Genomic DNA, 21,333 nt, shown 5'->3' with positions numbered 1-21,333 from the left:
AGCAATAAACATAAATATTGTCTTTCCCTGAATCCAAATCTTTAGAATAGTTTAATTTTGAAAAAAAAATCCTGCACATGGAAATGTAATATGGTAATTACATTTTCTGGAATTTTCTAAAACAACTATAAGTAGGGGTTAATCTTTTACCTCAGCATATTGCAAAATTGACTATATTCTGCTTGGTCTTTTCAAAGGTTTTAAATGGCATGTGACCACACTTGGAACAGTAGTAAAATATGTTGGTTTTAGTTACGATTTTCTTAAATTTCAGAGCAGAGGTTGGAATAATAAATGCTTTGTGGGATAGGCCAGAGAAGACAAAGCAGGTTCCCTCCAAACAGTTTGGGGAATTGTATCAGCGCTATCAGGAAAACCATAAATACTTAAAGACATGAAAGGGAAGAAATCTGGCATTGGATATAATGAATGGCCAAATTGAAACTGTGGATGATGGTGGGGGATCCAACTGAAAGGGGCAGCTTGTCAAATGCTGATTTGTTATTCTTTTCATCAAGAAGCTCATGGGACAGTCGACATTCACTTTATAAAATATGCATGGTTTTAAGTCTCACATGTTTAAACTAACAAACATGTCAGAGTTAGAAACATAAATATTTTATAAACACCTTTGCATAATTATCCTAAGATGCCAACATGGGTATGCATATTCTGTCTATTACTGGTGATGAAAACAGAATTGGAAATGGGGGATACAGAAATAGGTGAGCCCATAGAGGGTGGCATTTTGTGGAAATGTTCATGTGTCTTAACATTCAAATCCTAATCAAATTCTGTTCCATACAATACCTCTAGGACCAATGGAGGTAATTCCAGGGCCTTTTTGTAATAGTGAATAGCAAGATGTACTAATCCCAGTTGATGAAGGGCACGTCCTAAGTTGTAATAAGATTCTTGACAAGAACCACGAAGGCTCAGGTATCGTTGCAGGAATGAAAACCCCTAAATACAAAAGGAAAACTTCACCAGTGCAAAAATTAAAAATTATAAGCAACAATTGAGACATCAGAAGTAATATTGTCAGACTTAAATTCACATATGGCCACCATTAAATACAGTAAAATATCTTATATTAATATTATTCCATATGATACACTTTGGAAGCAAAAGCTGGACTTTGAAGCAGGAGGCTAGGAAGACAATTGAAGCTTTGGAAATTTAGTGTTGGAGAAGACTTCTGATAATACCACAGGCAGCCGAGAAAAATGGATTGTGGAATTATCAACCTAGAATTTTTTTTCGAGACACAAATGATGAAGCTCAAATTATCTTACTTTGAACATACTGTGTAAAGACTAGCTCTCTGGAAAAGGCTCTGGGAAGGATGGAAGGAAAGAGAAAAAGAGAACCAGCAGCATTGAAAAAATATACGTGCTCACTAGGAGTTGACATCATTAAATGATGGCATTTAATCAGTCCCCACAATGTTGTACATAAATATTCCACAAAGTATTTTGCAGTAGTACATCTCCCACCAGTAAGACTATTAAACTTCACTAGTTTATAAGTCTTGGGAAAATGTGGATAACAAATAATAATGGGATTGAAAGATATTGTTGATTATCTTTTCTTCTGAAACACTGCACCAAAAGGAAAAACAAAATAAACATTCCCAGAACAATTGATAATACTGATCAACCTGCTTACAACCCAGCACCAAACATAAAAGATGTTTCATGCAATGTAACTTTTGCAAGAATATATGGATTATTTTTACAGTCAATTCTTGAAGACTTGCCTAAATAAATTTGAAGGGAATTTTACGCCGTTTAGCGTGAGATAAGGGTGTGCATGTGAAAGTTGTGAGAGAAAGACAACAGACCTGTATTATGAGGGCATGCCTTTTTAACACATACTTCTGAGATGCCATGTGGATGAAGATCAAGCCTATGCAAAGACTATATAGGGGTTCATCTGGGTTAGTACGGAACGCTTGTACATATTGTCCTGAAAACAAACAAGCAGCGAAGATTTTGGAATGTCATTTATTACTACGTATATTTTATTGAAAAAGCTTTCAAACAAATTTAAACCAGCAGTACATCTATGGACCATTTTACTTTTTGAAGTTTAATAAAAAACAGCCTGGGCATTTTTGACAGAATGGTTGTAGTGGAGTTTGCTTATTGAGTGGGAAAACTCCACTACATATGGGCAAGTTGGGAATGACAAATCACAAAGCCCTCATTTACCACAAGGCATATTGATGAGGTTGCTGTCCATCACTTATCCCCTCTGTTGTTTCATCATAGAATGATGAAATGGTCCTGCTTTAATCCAAAGCATTGGTTGCAGCTATTCTCCATTTTTGTTTTTGCAAAATAGTAAAACCACAGCTTCTAGTATTCCAGTTTCATGCACAAGACATAATTCTACATACATCTTCACATACTGCCATTGCAATTTTTTAATTAATAACAGTAAAAATCATACCAAGGGCGTGCTTGAAACAACCGGACACAAAAGCATTGTGGCCATTTAAAACACACAGTGCATGATTGTCTGGGTTCTTCAACAGTAATCGCAAACAGAAGCGATGGTGCCGGACATCTTGGGAATGCATGGTGATTTGGTTAAAGATATTCCAAAGCTGAGGCTTACTGACATGTTCCATTACCATTATCCTACAGAAGAAACAGGTGCTTTTCAGATTGCTTGCAAATGACAGAAAAGTTCAGTCTACAATCACTGAGGACAAACGGGGTGATCTAATCACAAGATGGCCTCTCTTTCATCCCTTTTGTATGTCTCTTGTAATGAGCATGTTCCACACGGAGGTTCAATTCACAGAATTACACTCAAAGGAAGGCAGCCCAGACCATTTACTACTATATTACTTGACCTAGAACTAGTCTCTTTCAACAGACATTGGGTCCTTTAACTAAAATTATTTTTTCACCAATGCTAAATTGGAGGAGATGAAGATAGAGTATTCCGAAGATATGGCACATAGGTAGGAGGTTTGCTTGAGGCGAGTCCTTAGTAGAAACAAAAGATGATCTAAATTATCTAACAAAATACTGTGTCAGTAATAAGGTTTTAATTTAAAGAGGATTTGAAACGAATTTGCCTTAATCCAATGTGATTGTTGAGATGACCCACCTGATATAATTGTAAGCTTTTCTAAAATTCTTGTCTAAAACTGCTGCAGAGAGACCAAAGTATTCCAGTTCTTTGCGCTTCTGCCGATCATCATAGAATGAATAATATTCCAGTGAGGAATCCACTAGCAGTTCTGCCTCCTTGTATCGTGAAAGGTCACACAATGCATAGATTGCCTTAAGGAGAAGGTTCCACCAATCGTCTTTTGTCAGAACACTTGTAAGCACCAAAAATATTGCTAGGGTGCAACCATAAATCACTGTTAATTTTTACACAGACCAGAACATAAAACTAAAACACAATTAAAAACATTAAATAAAAATCTGAGGTAGAGGTTATCTTGTGTGGATTCAATAAAACCGAAGGAATATTAAAAAGCCTATTGTCACTAAAAAAATTGCTCAAAGCCTACTTAACAAAGGTCAGGTTATCAAAATTTATAGACTGCAATAGACAACTATTTCCACAATTTGAACAATTTAAATTGTCTTACCTTTCTTTGTTGTTTCTTGGTCATCATTATCAGAGATTTTATCTCTTGAAACTTTTATCAGATAGAGATGTCTTTCTCCTGATTTTGAGCTAGATATTAAACATACTTGAGCTCTGTTCATGGCTACCTGCAAGTTGAATGTTTAAAACACATCTGAAAATAAGAAATACCCTACAGTAGCCCATACTTTGCTTTCAAATAGTTTATTGATTTTTCCGTTTGTAACTGCATCCCAGACTTAACAAAGTGAACAATAAAAAGTGCCAAAGATCTATGACACGGTTGGCTTGATCCAATTACAAAGCAGATTAAATTTACCAAAAACCATAAATTTTCATTGTCTGAAGTCACCCATAAATAAAACTGTCACAGCTCAATACAGAAAGACTCACATCTGAAACAAACTGCACACAATACCTTTCAAATGTATACTTTTTCTCTTATTCTGCCTAAATACCACACGTTTATTTAATGTATATTTCTATGCTATTTCCTATATGATCTCATATTGAAGAGACTTACATAAAAGCTATTAAAATAATTACAAAATAATTACACAAAACAATAATAAAGTACTAGCTCGATACCCATGCTTCGCTATGAAACTATGTGGTTCGGGCTTAGTTTTGGGGGAGGAAAATAAGGGGAAAAATTTCTGCCTCTGCCTACCAGCATCCATTGGTATTCATCTGGCTCGTGTCCTGTCAGTGTGTGAGTGTTGAGGGCTGTTTGGAAACTGAAACAGTTTTTGCGAGCAAGGAGACAGCAAGGAGCCTAGGCATGGCTTAGTTCAACTGTTCTGTACTAAAGCGGCTTGGTGTTGTGAAACTGAAACTGAAATTCCTCTGTGTTTTGCATTTGGAACAGATTTCTTTTCAGGTGGGGAGGGGGAGTAGAACTCCTTAGCATCAGAGCGTGTTAATAATAATATACGAAATACTAATGCTCTGATGGTCATTTTGAACAATCCTTTCTTAGTGAGCACCTAGAAGCCAAGAGGAACGTATGTGTCAAATTTCAATTTTGTAGGCTTTAGGGTTCTGGAGATTTTGTAATAATGCATGAGTGGTATTTTGCTTTACATATATAGATTTGTATTAAAATAGGTGGGGAGGAAAAAAAAGACAAAAATATTTCAAAATTCATAATCTTCATCAGATACCTAAAAAGGGAAAATGGGGACCTCACACACTTCAGACAGGGTACTTGTTGGCACCCTCAGAGGAGTCCTTTCACTAAGTCTATAGCGATGAAAGATTTCTTGGCCTCAAGTTGTTTGCAATCTTATATACCAAAATAAATCCTTAACCTGAAACAATAGCTACAGCTATAATAACAGCAACCTCATATGCATGTTCCAATCAGCAATCTGACTCCTACATTCTTACCCAACTCTAAATTCTGGACCAAGTGCAATGGCAGTTTGTATAATATACATTGCAATCATCTAAAGCCTATGATGACTAGAGCATGAACAACTATGATTAGAGGTTTGATTCCAGAAAAGGGCATAATTGGTAGGCAAACTAATCAAGGAGAGAACCAACTGGAATTAAGGAGTAAATTTCTGACAGTTAAACCAATTTATCAGTGGAACAACTTGCCTCCAGAAGTTGAGGGTGCTCTAACACTGGAGGTTTTTAAGAAGAGATTGGACAACCATTTGTCTCAAATGATATAGAGTTTCCTGCTTGAGTAGGGTGTTGGACTGGAATACCTCCAAGGTCCCTTCCAACTCTGTGATTCTGTTATTCTGCATGCTATAGACAGTAATATCAAGTGGTGCTAAGAGATGAACAAAGTTGCATTCCTTTAAAACAAAACATCAGAATGGCTGGAGCCGATTCTGTCTTGACACCAGGACTGAACCAGAATGAAAAGAACTGAGATAAATAAGGAATCTGCAGCTGTTTAGGCAGATCTTCACCTAAAAAACCCAGGATATTTATATCTGGTCACCTATTAGCATAATCTTATAGATCTACAATAGCTTCTTCAGAAGAAAACAGATCACTGTCTTCTCTAGAGTAGATGGTATTACTCCATCTCCCAAGCAATTGAACTCTTTTGACTAGCTTGAATAAATCAAGCAAGGTACCTATAACCCCCACTAATATTGTGTCACTCCTTTCATATCTTAAAGCAAAAAGCAGACTGAGTGTATGTTCTGCTTTATAAATTAGTGTGACGACAGTATGAAACTGTCTATAGCTATCATAGATGACATGAAATCACAGATCTTCTCTAATAAAATAGCCCCAGGATAAATATTGGCATCTTCTGTAGCCACTTAAGGGTTCTGCAACATTACATTGGGGACCAGGTAATCAGGGAAGTTGTTGAGCATTAGAATGGGTGATCCTAGTCTTTCTCATTGAACTAGATGAGAAAGAAACACATGAGCAGTGTGACGGAAGAGGTATAAGAATTAACTTACCTTTAACAGCATGGCTAACATGGTGAGCAAAGAATCTACATAACCGTACATGTTGCCCTGAGAAAACAGCAATGTTGATCGATGAAGCAGCAATTTTAATTCCTAAATACAGAAAATTGGGTTACAAAGGCAAGATCGTTAGCTGTTTTCTACCTGGATCCCAGATCTTGGGAAAGAGCAATTGTTCCCTCCCCAGCATTTTTTCATTCCAGCATCTTGTTTCATTCTTTGAGCAATTTAGCCCTCCCATTTCAGATTTCAGAATAGAATTAACACCATAAGAGAAATGCTTACTTGCTGAGCAGCATTGGCATCCTGTGCCAGGGTATCTGGATCATACATGGGCTCAAGTGCTTCTAGAGCTTTCTCAGGCCGGCCCAATTGCTGTTGAAGGGTAGAGAGAGAGATCCTTGCATCCAGATGCAAAGGGGTAAGGTCAACCACTTTGGCATAGCTCTCTGCAGCACGATCTATATAGCCCAGCGCTTTCAAGCATTCTAGAAAGGAAAGGCCCCTTTTTTATAGTTTGTGTTCTGAAGGGGTAGCACAGAATCTCTAATTTAATTTTATTTGTTATACAAGGATTTCTTTAAAGCCAGTCAGTAATATTCAGTTTCCACAGCTAAAGTGGTCACAAATATAATTAACACCTATGATTCTAAACATGAACACTGCTACTGAATTCCCATCTCTTATCTTAGAAGAAGGGAGCCGGACAAAACATGGGCATCATAGGGAAAATGTTAGTGGGAGTTAGGAACTCTTATAATTAAGAAACGTGAGTATAAGTAAGTAGCAGGGGAAAAAGCTATGCCCATCAGTCTTATTTATTAAAAAAACATCATACGGAAGAATGATGAGACTCCAAAACATTATCATTAAGGAACAGCAATTAACTGTTACAGCTTCATGCACATTACTTAAAGTGAGCAACTGATGCTCATTAATATGACACAACAGCAATTAAAAAGTGCTTAGCACTTTATAGTACCTCAGTCTGTCTTCCATTGTTTCGTAAAATAAGTTAGCATTATTATATACTAATAAATAGAAAGAATGACTACGGTCCCCTGCTAGGTATATGAACCTGACAAAATCTGAACCTGGGCAGCTTGTTTTTAGACACTACTTTGAACTGAATTCAATAATCAGGTACAGTAATGACTAATTACATATAATAACCATTCTTCAATTATTTTGTTCAAGAAATAGTTAACAGACCAAAAATCATGTCAACAGATAATAGAATTTAAGTTGTTGAAGATTCAGGGTTAAGTCTTAAGTTATGGTTTTTCATATTTTGTTTTTCAGAGCTTTTAAGGGCACATAGTGCGGAGAAGCCATAATACAGCACTTTAATTGTGATCATTTTATTACATAATTAAAGATAGATAACATGCTACTGTAACACCTCATTCAATCAAACTGTAAATACAACTATTATGACTGGGGTGATGTGCCCTTAATGAAAGCAATAAGGATTCGATATCATGGATAACAATTTACAGAATGGGCAGATAGAATTTTTTCACAAGACTATTTTATTAGGAGAAAGCAGAGGGAAGTACATGGGACACATTTATTCTCCAGTTTTAATTAACATCTATTTTCGATGTGTGTATTTTAGTACACTTAGGAATAATATTTTGTTGAAAAATTGCATCTATTCTCCAATATTATGTTTTAAATAAATGGTCTTTCAAAATTGACTGATGCTTACATATAAAAATCTTGTACATAATCAAGTCACAAAAGTACCATATACAAAAATGTATATGCATGTTTAGTGCCAGGAAAATCTAACATCCCTTTCAAGACACATGAATAGGAGTCCCATTCAGATATCACCTTGGGGTGGTTCCCAGCAAAGTGCACACTCAACTGCAACGTTAAATTATAAAATGCAGAATGTGTTACTGAGCCAGAAAATAACTTATCACATATTAGGATGAAGCAGTTACCTGCATGCCGGAGCCAAACAACAGCTAAATTATATCTTTCAGAGCACACCAGGGAACTCAGGAGAGGGAGGGCCAAATTGTATTCTCCAACATCAAGAAATGCTTCTGCAACATCAAGGTACAAATCTCCCATATCCTCAGGATTCTGTTCCACTAAGATAGTCAAAAGGAACTTGCAAAAAACAGAAAAATTAAGGATACAACTAAAGAAACAGATCCGTTGCTTCCTAAGACAGGAACACTAAGCAGAAGAGTTAGGCTTACACTTCCTTGAAAAGTTAGAAAAGACTTAAAATATATGTATTATAAACATCAGAAGATTTGGAAGACATTAAGCTTGGAAGGCTGCAGGTTGGCCCTAACAATTTCAAGGCCAAATATTACCATTAAAGTATCCTAGCTTAATAGGATACTTTAAAACTTGCACAACATATGAATTATTCCTATAGTAATCATCCTGGTGGGTCCAGTGTCTCCCTATGGATTTCATTCTTCCTTGCCCACCAGACCCCTTTGGAGAGTCTGGTCTTTTTCACACCAACTCCAAACCTAAAACAAAGTCCATACAAGTGTATCCTATCGCTTGTAGCAATTGCTTCTTGAATTCCCACTCATTACAAGAGGTCCCTGGAATTGTCTGACTTTTTTCTATGTAAAAGTATAGTTTACTGCTAGAACATTTTTAAAAAGAAAATGTAGCTCAGGGTTTACTGAAGTGTCTGCTATTTCAAAAACAACTTCATAGTCACATAGCAAACTGAGGGGATTTCAAAAGTAAGTTTTGCAATTTCTCAGATATATCACTTTCTAAACGGAAAAAAGGGGGAATTCCTTAGTTTAATTAAAATTCTAAATGAGCTAGTACAGGCTTTCACTTTCATTCAGTTTTTGCCTCAACAGAATACAACAGGATTGCATAATAAATTATTTATATTTTTCTTAATTTGGTTCTTGACTTACATTGAGAGGCTCCAAGATATTCAGATGAATCAAACATACCATGAGTTTCACAGTAATATCAATGGGAACACCATCAGGTATAGAGCATGTAATTTTTTCTGAAGCTAGAAAATAACAGGATCATTATATTACAAAAATATTTACATTATATTGTAAATATTTTACAATATATATGTACATTATATTTTTCTCAACTACTTTCTCCAAATAAATACAGGCAGTCCTTATTTAATGACAATTCAGTTATCAAGCGAAGCAGTCACTAAGTGAAACCATGACCATGCTCATAATTTTACTTCAGCTTTCCCTTGCTTTACAGACCTGTGAAGATCATAAATGTGAAGATTGGTCACAAAGATACTTTTTTGTCACCACATAACTGGAAATGATTGTTCAACAAGGCAGTTACTCGAATGAGGACTACCTGCAATCCATAAAGGGGGAGTTTTGAACCATTAATAAATTTTGTTTCTGCACACAAAAATACACTTTTCATAAAACAGACGTTTGTCTCAGAATAAATGTGAAAGAGTTCAATCTATTGCAAGAATAAATATTCAAACACTAGACTTAGTACTCTTTATTTTAGTTTTCTTTTATGTGTAAATATCCAATATTTACTTACTTGTTTTCCCAATATAAGATGATGTAAAGAAGAAAACAAACCATATTCACAAAATATATTCCATACAGTTAATAAGATTGGACACACTGACATACAGTATTTGCAATTTACTCTTCTGAGCCTTGAAGCAGGTGTTCCTATATTGTCTAAGTCTTACTATATAATTTGTCCTCTGATTTTGTTAATCTTGGAAAAAAACTATAAAATATCTCAGTACATGTTTTGTGGATGGATAACAGTGTCTGGAGGATTATAATCCAGAAACTTTTAAAAATTCAGTGCAGCTGTTTCTAACTTGCATGGGGCACAGCGGAAGGAACCAGCTGGCAGGACTCATGTGGACAGCTAACCTTAATAGAGGGCTGAAAAATGAAAACAAAACAATCTGCTTACAGCAACAAGAGCCAGCTGCATTTATTTATACAGTGCCACTATTATGTCCTGGTATTTATATCCTGAGAGATGCAAACTGCTCATCTCAGCAATTTTTAAGAAATTGCATACTCACATGCAGAATTGGCTCCAGGCACACATTCTTGCTGATCAGTTGTTGTTCCTGGATCTTCCTGACCTTCCATTGCCTCTACCATGGAACAAGGGGGAAGAACAGGAAAAATAAAGCATACACCGAGCTTATGAAAATCATTCAATAAATATAAAATTACTCTGTATAAAATTACACATCAATAGTCTTTTATCAATGGACATAAATACACATAAAAGGGGGAGGGGGGGCAACTTATTTACCAAAGCACCTGAAGGTAAGAGAAGAAACAATAAATGTAAACTAATCAAGGAAAGAAGCAACCAGAACTAAGAGAACATTTCTAACAAAGTGAGAACAATCAACCAATTCCCTTTGGAAGTTGTGGGTGCCCCATCACCAAATGTTTTTAAGAACAGACTAGACAGACATTTGTCAGAAATAGTATAAATTTCCTGCACGAGCAGAGGGTTGGACAAAATAACCTCCAAGGTCCCTTCCAACTTTGTTACTGTTATTTATAAAAACTATGTGTATTTATTATTAACTACTATAATGCCAGTAAAGAGTTAATGGCACATCTATAATAACACCAGAAAGCCTGACCATTTCAGAAGATGTAACTGTTCCATATAGAGGTCAGCACAATGGTCCTCAATCACCCTAATACCTTTTTTATCTGCTGAAGTATCTTTTTCTGCTTCTTCCTTTTCAAGTACAATTCCTGAGCAATCTGTAATAACCTAAAAGAAGGAGAAATTATTTTGGTTGTCAAGAAATAAAAAGAATGAACCTAGAAAAGGGCAATTTAAGAGGGAAAGTACTTTGAGAACTAAGAGGTAATTTAATGATTCAAAGCGGCAAATGACATAGAGTCACTACAGGGATGAAATAACTCAGGAAGTATGGGGAAAGTCACTGAGAGAGTGCTGCCTAACAGGAAAAAATATTAAAAGAAGATGCAAAAAATATGAACTCCCACCACTTCCTCCCTAGCCTAAAAGCAACATAGTTGTATGGAGATCACTAGCATAAGTTCATTTCAGCATAAAATATGGCTCTGGCATGCTCAGTTTACCTCTAAAGAAAAGTTAATTCTGACCCATAACTTTGGACAAGAGGACAAAGACAAGAGTTTTAAAGCAACACAGAATGTTCTAATTTCAGAAAATGACAACTCATCCAAAAGCAGAACAAAAGATCTCTGTTTTTCTCCTAGATACTGATACTCTCTGGTCCAAAATCCACAGTTGGGAGGAGCTGATATTCTGTATGCAACTTGGGGAGACATACTTTTCAACAACTATTCCTTTGGAATCTGTTAAGTGGGAAACCTTCATAGTAAGAGGCAACTCACAACTGGCAGAAGGGCAATCTTAATTCCTTGAATAACAGATAGTATTAGAAAGTGCACCTCTTTATCCATATGCATTTATATACTCCCTATACTATAAACAGACAGCAATCAGATTAATTTAATATGCTTACTGCTAATGCTTTATCATACTGCTTGTTGGAAATATACAGCTCAGCAGCTATATTAACGTCTTCCATGGATACAAGGCTTTGATGTTTCATAAAAGCTTCTTCCATTATCTCAATAGCAGCAATGATATCATTTGCTTCATAATAACTTCTGTGGAACACATTAGTAATGGGGTAGTAGTAAATGCAAATTGTAATACATCTTCTGCATTAAAAATACATGAATTATTACAATATTTTCTGGGCAAGAAGAAAAACAATAATCCTCATTGAAAAACATTGCGAATATCAAAATCGTGGTCTTTTTGCATTTGTAAACTTAAAAGCAAGTCATGATTCTTCAACTCATAATTTATATGTTTTTATTCAAAATTAGGTTCAGCGAGAAAGAAATTAATGTCATTTCACCAATATACAACCTATACAGAGCAGCTGTGATTGATCACAGAAAACAATCTGATTGATGACTCCTTATTATGTTGCTGAAACCCAAAACTCTAAGTCATCATAATTAGAATTAGTCTAAAGACAGAGGTCTGTAAACCTTTGCAAAATGTAATTATCAAAAGTGAAAGCAAAAATTCTTTCTTATGGCCAATACCAAAGATGGAGAATAGTGATGATAGGCAAGCCTAGGGCAAAGCTATCTGAATTCATACCACTCTAAACCATGACTTGAGATAAGGTATGATCACAATCAATGGGCTTGGCACCTGTTTTGCGATGTTGCAGCATCCCACGGTCATGTGATTGCCATTTGAAATTTTCTTTGCCAATTTCAAACAAGCAAAGCCAATGGGGAAGCTAGCAGAAGTCACAAATAGCAACTATGTGATGTCTCGCTTAACTCAGGATGATTTGTTTAACAATGGCAATTGGGAATGCCAGAATTTCCACTGCTAGGAAGCAGTCACACGATGTTGCACTTTTTTATCGCCTGCTTAGCAATGGAAATTCTAGGCTCAATTGCGGTTGTTAAGTGAGGACTATCTGAATTCCAAAGCATCCAACCAATCATAACATATCATTTCTGTATCCCGCAATAATTAACTATACCAACATGTAGAAGAAAAAAGCCTACTCCATTAGAAGCTGATGTTTCATTTCAGTTCAGCATGACTAAGTGTTCCACTCTACTTACTTGGCCATATCTCTCGCCAAAAGCATAAAGCGTTCACCATCAAGAGGAGTCAGAAGATTTAAAATGCGTCTGTAGCCATCCATTGCTAGTTTGTGCTCCCCTAACTGTTTGTAGAGATTTGATCTCTCCCACAAATAACGCATGTTAGTAGCATCATACTTCAGAGCTATAAAAATGGAAGTGGTATCATAAATCATTTTGATATTTTTAATTATTGGAAGCAATATGCAAATATATTCAATGGAATAAATAATGAATTTATTTATGTTATTCTGAACACTGCATAGACTGTTATCATAAATATTGAACATCCATTTTTCAAAAGCAGTATATCTTTGAAGTAACAAAAAATAGGTTAAAAGAATTAAGTTAATTTATGGACTTCCAGTGACTATGGCTGACTGACCAGTCCAGAATGCTTCTTCTGGAACAAAGTCTTTTCAAGTTACAAACAAAAGGACTGAGTTCCCTAACTTTATATAACTCCTGGGTTAGGGAGAGATCCCAAATCACCCCATAGGATCCTCCATACGGAGGCAGCCTCCAAGGAATCTCTGGAGTAGCACTTTGAAGTAGCCAGGGAAGTCTTTTAGCTGGGGATGTAGGGCTTCAATCACTTAATTGTTGAAAAACCACCCACTTCGGAATTTATTTTTCAAACAGACAATAAGTCATACTTTTCATTTCTTAAATCTTTATTTACTAAGCTAAAAGAGACTCTTTTCAATCACAGCTTATTACTCCTTGTTGATGATCTGTGCCATTTTCAGGACATTGTTAATGTTGAATCACAAGGAGGAAGGCTGACATAGATGTGCTAAAAAAGATAGTGCTGACTACTTTTTTATTTTGAGGAAGAAATGTAAAGATTTTTAAAAGTGTTAGTTTTATTTTGTCATTTTTATGAATTTTTCACCTTTGTCACTGGGAGTTATAATTTGCATTTCTTTATTTTTTGGCTGAAATCTTCCAATTTTAATGGATTTTGATTGGCTAGAAGATATCAGCTGATTTATAAAAAGCTTTCTTAAAAAAAGATTTATTCTTTGACCACAAAAGGGGGCTAAAGTACCGAAGATGAAGCAAAATAGAAGGTAATTAAAGCAGAGAGAGAACATTGTTGTGGAGAAGTATTTAAACAAAACAATTCACTCCATAAATCAATTATGTTCAAAATATATCATGAAAAATGAGCAAGGGGAACAAATTATTTAAGCAATTTGAAGAAAGATTCTGTTGTTTTGTGTATATAAAGTGGGTTTGAAAATAGATCTTTTTCCATTTTTTTTATTTTTAAAGCTTGAGTAATTTTTAAAGCTTGCAAAATATTATTGAAAGTGAATCTGAAAGTATATTCCTATATATTAAAAGAAACTTTTAAAAATGCATTAGAATTTTAGTCAATTGTTATATTTCATTTCATATTATCTGCCACATCTTTGAGACATTATAACTTAATATTCTCCCATACAATTTCCTTCAGAGTACATGAAAAGCTTTCTAACAGAACACTGGCAAGCTATCATATAGCTTTTAAACACTATACATTTTACCTGTCATATCAGGATCATCTATCACTTCGTACAAATCAGTTTCCCATCTTGATTTGGTATGTCATAACAAAAGGCAAGGAGACTGTAAATATACGCCTAAATCTCTCAACAAATTAACTTATGAGACGACCATCAAAATCAACTGAATGAAATTAAATTCAGTAAATACAAAGACTAATCTGTAATGAAAACAATATTCTGACACTTGCTGCAAAATAGACAGCAAAGCAAATATCATTAAATGATCTATTATGACATCAATTGGTTTACCTTTAGAATAGCAAAAGACAGCCTGTTTAATATTGTCTTGCTCAAGTGACATTTCAGCTAGCCTGACCCACTCCTCTGTGTCACTGGGATTTAAGTGAGCAGCAATTAGTTCAAACTGCAAAGATTTTTCCATATCTCCTTGGTCTTCATAAATCATAGCAAGAGTGGAGAATGGCTCATAAGCAAGTGGAGCTGTTGGATGTCAACAGAAAAATGGGTTACAATTCATAATCATTTCAATAAAAATGCCTAAATTTGTACATCCTGCACCTCGAAACAATAATCATTTGAAAGTGTTTAAAGACAGATTAACAGCTGATTTCTGAATATAATGCAAAATGCTGTTTTTGACCTGTAAAACTATAGCAGCTTAGACTGGAGGGACCATGAGAAGGATTTGCTGCATGGACCCACCCAACTGTTAAGATCTTACTCTGAGTCCCTGCTTTGAATGCTGTAGCCTAGAGAGAGGACAGATAGTTACAGAAATTGGGATCTTTTCCAAACTTTCTTCAATGACACCAAAACAGCAAAATTTTAAATCATTTGGTTGCCACTGATGTTATGTTAGGCAGGTTTTAATTTAAAAAAAACAAAAGTGTAATTCAAATATGGGTATTTTTAAAGAAAAAGAAGCAGTTTATTTATTACAAATATCTGAAGGCTTAGGGGGAAAATGTGACTTTTCCCCATTTTTCCCTCAGGCCTTTTTTCCTCCTAAAAAAAGGAAAAAGAAAAAGATTTAAAAAATAACCTTCTGTTGTTTAAGAATTGTAATGGGAAAATTTTTATCTAGCACTATAGTTCTTGTATTTAAGAAGATAAATAGTGCAATACAGCATGATGCACTAAAGTACGAAAGAAAGGATTCAGCTGTCTATATCTGACTTTTTATGTGAAGATCAGGGGGTCTGCTTCTTGTTAAGACTTCAAATAAAACTCTTTTACCATTAGGTTGATAGTTTCCTACTTCAACTTCTTTTTCTAATTTACAATCTGGCAAAATTAAGAGAGTCTGGATCTTTTGGAGTTTCATAGATTATAGATTTCCTTATAGAGAATATTCAAAACATTTTAAACAAAACACAATTAGTAAATGTAGTTACAGTATTGTCTGACTTAATTATTTTTTTACATTTATCAGTAATTGCTATGTCAAATACAGTTACTGTAAAACTAAACTAAGCTATTCACGTTGTACTGCAGATTGTTAAAATAGCAAAGTGAACTTAAATCAGTGGAGGCTAATATAAAAATAAATACAGCATATATTTTAACTTTCTCCAAAATTTCATTCAAAGGACAACGAAAACATTTTCTGAGCTTTCAAAATGTCCAGCAATGTAACATTTCTACAGGGGAAAGCAAGCATAGCCAAAGCAAAAAGTGGTCATACATTAATTTTAAAGAGTACATTTTTAAAACCATCTATCCATGTATTTCCTTATGGGTTTATTTCTTCTATTCCACCTTCCTGAAAAGAAATGTTAAAAGTAAACTTTTCAAAGCTTGGCAATAGCAGATTGAGACCCCAAAGTGTTCAGAAACTGTGTAAGGGGTAAAGTTTATGCACCTATGTTACCATACAATATAATGTAACCAAAAGAACAGTGCTAGAGCAATATGGCTTTGAACCACACATTTTCTATATTGGGAAAATTGAGAAGAAGTTGCAAAAAAAAACCAGGAGAAAGTGTAGTTATAAATAAAAACACAGAAGAGATTCAAGGTCAGCTCTATAATGACACTCTGAATTGTCTTGTATTAATATTATGTGCCCCTTCTGTTTATTCTCAGAAACAAATCTCACCCATAGAAGCATCCAAAGATACCTTGTCTTATGATCTCCATGCACATTAGAATAGCTTCTTCATGTTCCCCTCGAGCAAATCTAATGTTAGCTTCACCCATGAGGCCTCTCAGGGCACGAGGCAATTTACTGCGTGGACGTTTTTCCTAGAAACAGATTGGTATCAATGTATTTCAATAAATTCAGTTTTTATTACTACTTACAAAGAATAGTTTTACAATATTTTTACAATATTTTACAATTTTACAATATTAATATTTTACTTACAAAGAAATATATTTGAATTGAGGTTGTTTATTGAACTGTTGATTTAAACTGTTGTTTGTGCAATAGCCATGTACATTATTTAATATTTCGTTTATATCATATACCCACACAGAACCCACTTAATCAAATTCTATCATAAGTATTTCCAATTAAGCAATAAGGATGTGCATGCTTCAAAAAGGGTTCAGAAGAGATGCTTCAGAATGCACAAGAATGGGAATTCAATTTTCTTTGGGGCAACTAGGTCTTTTTTTTTAGGCTTCCTCATAAATCTGAAAAAAGATGTGGCTGCTTTAATGACTCTTATATTGCTTGCCTTCATCATTTTCTTAGTCTCTCTATTAAGCACCATCTCCAGTGCAAAAACATCGCCAGCTGTAGGTTGCTCAGAGATCTCGTCATCTTCTTCCTCCTCTTCTTCTTCTTCATCATTCTCTCCCATCATGGAAGCAAAAACTCGATGGACAGATTTACTGATGCCATCTGATATCTCTTCTGCTCAGAGAGAAAAAAATTAATGATGTTATCTAATCAATCATGTAAAAGAAGGAAGTGGCCATAAAAACATAAAAGTTAATTTCAAACAAAGAGAGAAGGTCAGATAAAGGAAATAGCAAGAAGCAAAGAAAAACTGAAGGAAAATGGTAAGCACAGTCATGGTCATGTGATTTTCACTTAGCAACTGCTTCACTTAATGACCATCTTGTCAGTATCTGTTGAGGTAATTCCCCATTAGGAGAATGAGCGCACACAGGGAGACACAGTGAGAGTAGTGAAGAATAACACACACACAGCACACAGATACACTGTATAGTAAAATGTAGGTTTTTACTTCCAATAAACGTTTAAGCAAAGTCCAAACAAGCAGTCCAAGTCATTCACAGTTAAAGCAGTCAGTTTTCAGTCCAGGGATAATCCAAATAACAAAGTCCAGTATCAAAAACAGTTCAGTAGCAGACTTACATCAAACCCAAGAAGAACTATGATCAATCAGTCAATAAGGAACAGCAACATTCTCAGCAACAGGACAGGAACTAAACAACCCAGGTTTCTGGCTCCATCTTATGGCCGTTTGAGGAACCACACCCAATTACAATTTTAGCATTCCCTTAAAGAGACAGTATTAAAATGTCTATCCTGGTTTATATATTTTCCAACCCTCCTAATAGTATCAATTGTGGTCACTAAACAAGGAGTTTAGTATTAAGACATACATGTAATCAAACATATACATAATCAATAAGAGTAATTCAAGTCTTTAAAATAAATAGGCAAAATTTTGGGGAGATAACAGGAATTAGCAAGAATCTACAATATTTCATCTTTACCAATCCTCACCTCAGAAACATAATGGCAAAAATAAAGTCAACTATTATTTTGCTTTCTTTTCATGGTCACATAATATAATTCTTTTGTCATATGTTTTAACTTGAGTTGTATATTGCTCACATAATTGGTATTGATTGTCCAGAAGTGCAATAAATTAGAATAACTAATATCAGTTAAACAATAAATTAATGAAAATAAAAAATTGATAAATTACTTGAAAAATTAATGAAAATAATAAAAAAGAAAAATCATTTGAACATATATAAATAATAACTAAATTCAAAAACTCCTTGCATTTGATTTATACCTATCTCCTACTGCTAAAAGATTTTATTATTCTATACAAAAGAATCTCTTCTGTTATAATGGTCCTAGGCATGGGATTGATGTTTATAATTTGTTTAAGGCGATTATTTTGTTATGTTGATTTCATTGTTTATCCAATTTTTTTAGTCTGAGAGGCTATGTGTCTGATCTTGATTTTTAGTTGTTTTTATGTTTGTTTTAGTTTTGTATATCACTTGGAGTAATAAATAATAACTTTCCAAAATTTCCTGCTTCTACAGATCATTTTTAGCCACAGAACAACCAACAAAGACTTCTCTGCCTATAAAAAGACAACCTGACAGTGGAGAAAAAAAGTCTCCAAATCAATCCCATTCCCATTTTAAATTTTTTAATGGAACTCCTGAATATTCTAAGAGTATTGTTTCAATAAAGGCTTTGTAAGTATTCCAAGAATGGAGAAGTAATGTAATAAAATGAAAAACTATAAAATGTTTTCCTATTAACAAGGAATTTGAAGTGAGGGAGGGCCAAATGGCTAATACACCAAACTAGAAATCAGAAGACTAGTTCCAATTTCGGTACAAAGCCAACTGGGTGACTGGTCTACTCTTTCATCCTACAATCTTGTAGGCAAACTTGAGCAACAAGCCAGTCAGTCAACTCCTGTTGCAACCAATAGATCAATACTCAGTGGATCTGAAAAAAAAGGATCCAAAGAAAGCACAAAAAAATACCTTCTGCTTCCATATGTCCTTGTATTTCAGTAGACATTCCTTGCCCAGAAGTAGAGGGGCCATCGAGGTCATCTTCATTTTCTTCAGTGAGTACATTTTGTCCCTGGAAAGATTAAAAAGGAAATAACATTAATTTTATAATATTACAGGTAGCCCTTAACTTACAACCATTTGTTTAGTGACTGTTCGAAGTTAAAACAATACTGAAAAAAATGCCCTATGACTGTTTTTCACATACAATCATTGCAGAATCCCCATGGTCATGTGATTAAAATTTGGAATCTTTTTTTTTTAATAAAGTTTTATTTGGGTTTTCACACATACAAAATACAAGTAAAACATCTTTTTTGAAAATAGCAAATTAAAAGAGGGGAAAAACTATATAGAAAATGTAGAATAGTATAAGATATGGAATAAAACACAAAAAGGAGCATGAAATTGAGTTTTGTGTCTGTATAAATAAGTTCAGCCCGGGACCATGCTATTTTCAAAAAAGATGTTTTACTTGTATTTTGTATGTGTGAAAACCCAAATAAAACTTTATAAAAAAGAAAAAGAAAATTTGGAATCTTGACAACTGGTGTGTTGCAATGTTCCAGGGTCATGTGATCACCTTTTGTGATATTATGGCAAGCAATGCCAATGAGACAGCCAGATTCACTTAACAATCATGTTACTAGCTTAACAACTGCAGTGATTCAGTGACAAAAAAAGTCATAAAATGGGACAAAACTTACTCAAAAACTGTGTTACTTAAGAACAAAAATTTGGGTTCAACTGTGGTCATAATTCAAGGACTGCCCATATTGTGAATATTCAGTACTAAAATACATATCTGCTTAAGAAAAACGATACATTAGTGAGCAATTAATTAAACCTGAGGCTTCATTGTTTAATTAATTAAACTCGAGGCTTCATTATTTTGGAAGGGTTTATGAAAGTTAAATGGTCAATTTTTAAAAAATCTTCATTGAATCAGTCAATAGACAATAAAGCTACATAATGTAAAAACAGGCTCTGTGTATATGGATAAGTGCATATTATATCATTAACTGGACATATTCCTCAATTGACTGCACATTTTGCAAATGACTTAACAAAATTTAGCTACACTTTGGTTAGCAGAATCATGTGCATCTTACAGTAAACACCCTAAATAAAACTGGTCAGAACAGAACGGTAATTTAAATAAGTTGAACAAGAACCTGTGCCAGCACAACATTCAGTAATGTAACACAATGTGTTTTGCAGCTATCATAGTCCCTTTGACTTAGCTCAAACGGGATTCCCTTGTATTTACCCAAGTGCCCAAAATCACAACCTAAACCTACCGTGTTTCTCATATAATAAGGCCGGGTCTTATTTTTTTTTTTGAGCCCTGAAAAAATGGCTAGGCCGTCTTTTGGGGGGTGACTTAATTCCCCCCCCTTGCATCTGGGCAGTGGGCGGGCGGCGACGGCTTGGATGTTGACCTCGGCGTTGGTGGGGCACTTCGTATTGGGGTCAACGCAGGTAGCATCATATCCAGGTGTGCAACAAAAGTACTTCCTAATGGCAAGCCCCCCCACCATTCCACCCCATTTCGCATGTTTTAATATAGGCCTTAATTTGGGGGGAGGGGCTTAATTTCATTTCATGCCTATAAAACATGCTGGGACTTCCTATTGGGGGAGGCCATATTGTTGGAGAAACAGGGTAGCTTTTATGTCCCCACCATAAACAGTAATGATAAGTCTTCAAACTCATGAAATCTGGACTGGGCTGCAAAAATCCGAATTAAACAGCCGCACACACCGAAAATCCTACCCATTGCTACCACGTAGTGGTCAGTCAGATTTTTGTGCCTGAAAACGAGCCCTAGATCCAGTATTTGTTTTTATTAGGACAAACGAACACCATAAGACGTACCCTTTCACGTACCTTGCGTATTCTATTAAACTTATTTTTAGGATTTTATGAGCCAACATCCTTATTTAAAAAGCAAGCAAGATATCGGATACCTGAGTACATACACACTACTGAAAACGAGGGGAGGACAAGCCATAAGGTTCCCCCTTATAGACCTCATTATAGAGCACAAAGAAAATTGTGAATAACTGCGAGGCAAAAGAAGCCCCACCTTTCTTTCGCAGCTTTTACGCTCCTCTCGGCGACGCTCGAACTCCTCGAAAGAGATCTTCCCTTCCAGATACTCAATTAATTCGGGGCTGAACCCCGACATTTTATGATTCACGGAGGAAACAACCGTAACCCAATATCAAAAGCCGCTCCTGCGAACGGCGGGGACCCTATTTTGAAAGGACCGTAATTCCTTCGCCGAAAAGAGTCCGACTTGGAATGAAGAGAACGGAGCCCCGCTGACTGCCTACCGCG

At 35.1% G+C, this 21,333-nt stretch overlaps 1 protein-coding gene across 2 annotated transcripts in view; it reads right to left on the bottom strand.

Annotated features, from left to right (window-relative positions):
• GTF3C3 (general transcription factor IIIC subunit 3) overlaps positions 1–21,333 on the bottom strand; it is a 23,666-nt gene extending 2,333 nt beyond the window's left edge. Inside the window, exons 1-18 of one of the 2 annotated variants that reach the window (XR_015746469.1) lie at positions 21,080–21,294; positions 18,961–19,063; positions 16,926–17,104; positions 16,365–16,488; positions 14,533–14,724; positions 12,710–12,875; positions 11,572–11,719; positions 10,754–10,826; positions 10,108–10,182; positions 8,975–9,078; positions 8,015–8,186; positions 6,348–6,550; positions 6,054–6,155; positions 3,617–3,743; positions 3,124–3,361; positions 2,455–2,645; positions 1,878–1,968; positions 811–963 (exon numbers count right to left, since the gene is read on the bottom strand). Coding sequence is in view for 1 of the 2 variants with exons in the window: in XM_026667976.2 (XP_026523761.1) it covers positions 811–963; positions 1,844–1,968; positions 2,455–2,645; positions 3,124–3,361; positions 3,617–3,743; positions 6,054–6,155; positions 6,348–6,550; positions 8,015–8,186; positions 8,975–9,078; positions 10,108–10,182; positions 10,754–10,826; positions 11,572–11,719; positions 12,710–12,875; positions 14,533–14,724; positions 16,365–16,488; positions 16,926–17,104; positions 18,961–19,063; positions 21,080–21,181 (2,577 nt within the window). In the remaining variant the exon portion in view is untranslated. Of the gene's footprint in view, positions 1–810; positions 964–1,843; positions 1,969–2,454; positions 2,646–3,123; positions 3,362–3,616; positions 3,744–6,053; positions 6,156–6,347; positions 6,551–8,014; positions 8,187–8,974; positions 9,079–10,107; positions 10,183–10,753; positions 10,827–11,571; positions 11,720–12,709; positions 12,876–14,532; positions 14,725–16,364; positions 16,489–16,925; positions 17,105–18,960; positions 19,064–21,079 lie in introns of both variants that reach the window. The other variant, XM_026667976.2, reaches the window with a different exon arrangement.

The sequence above is a fragment of the Notechis scutatus genome, chromosome 1, assembly GCF_049901735.1.
Source record: "Notechis scutatus isolate UNSWTSFEM ecotype Mainland chromosome 1, rNotScu1.2, whole genome shotgun sequence".
Classification (NCBI taxonomy): domain Eukaryota; kingdom Metazoa; phylum Chordata; class Lepidosauria; order Squamata; family Elapidae; genus Notechis; species Notechis scutatus.
Note: the sequence above shows the minus strand (reverse complement) of the source record. Positions and strands in the feature narration are given on the sequence as shown.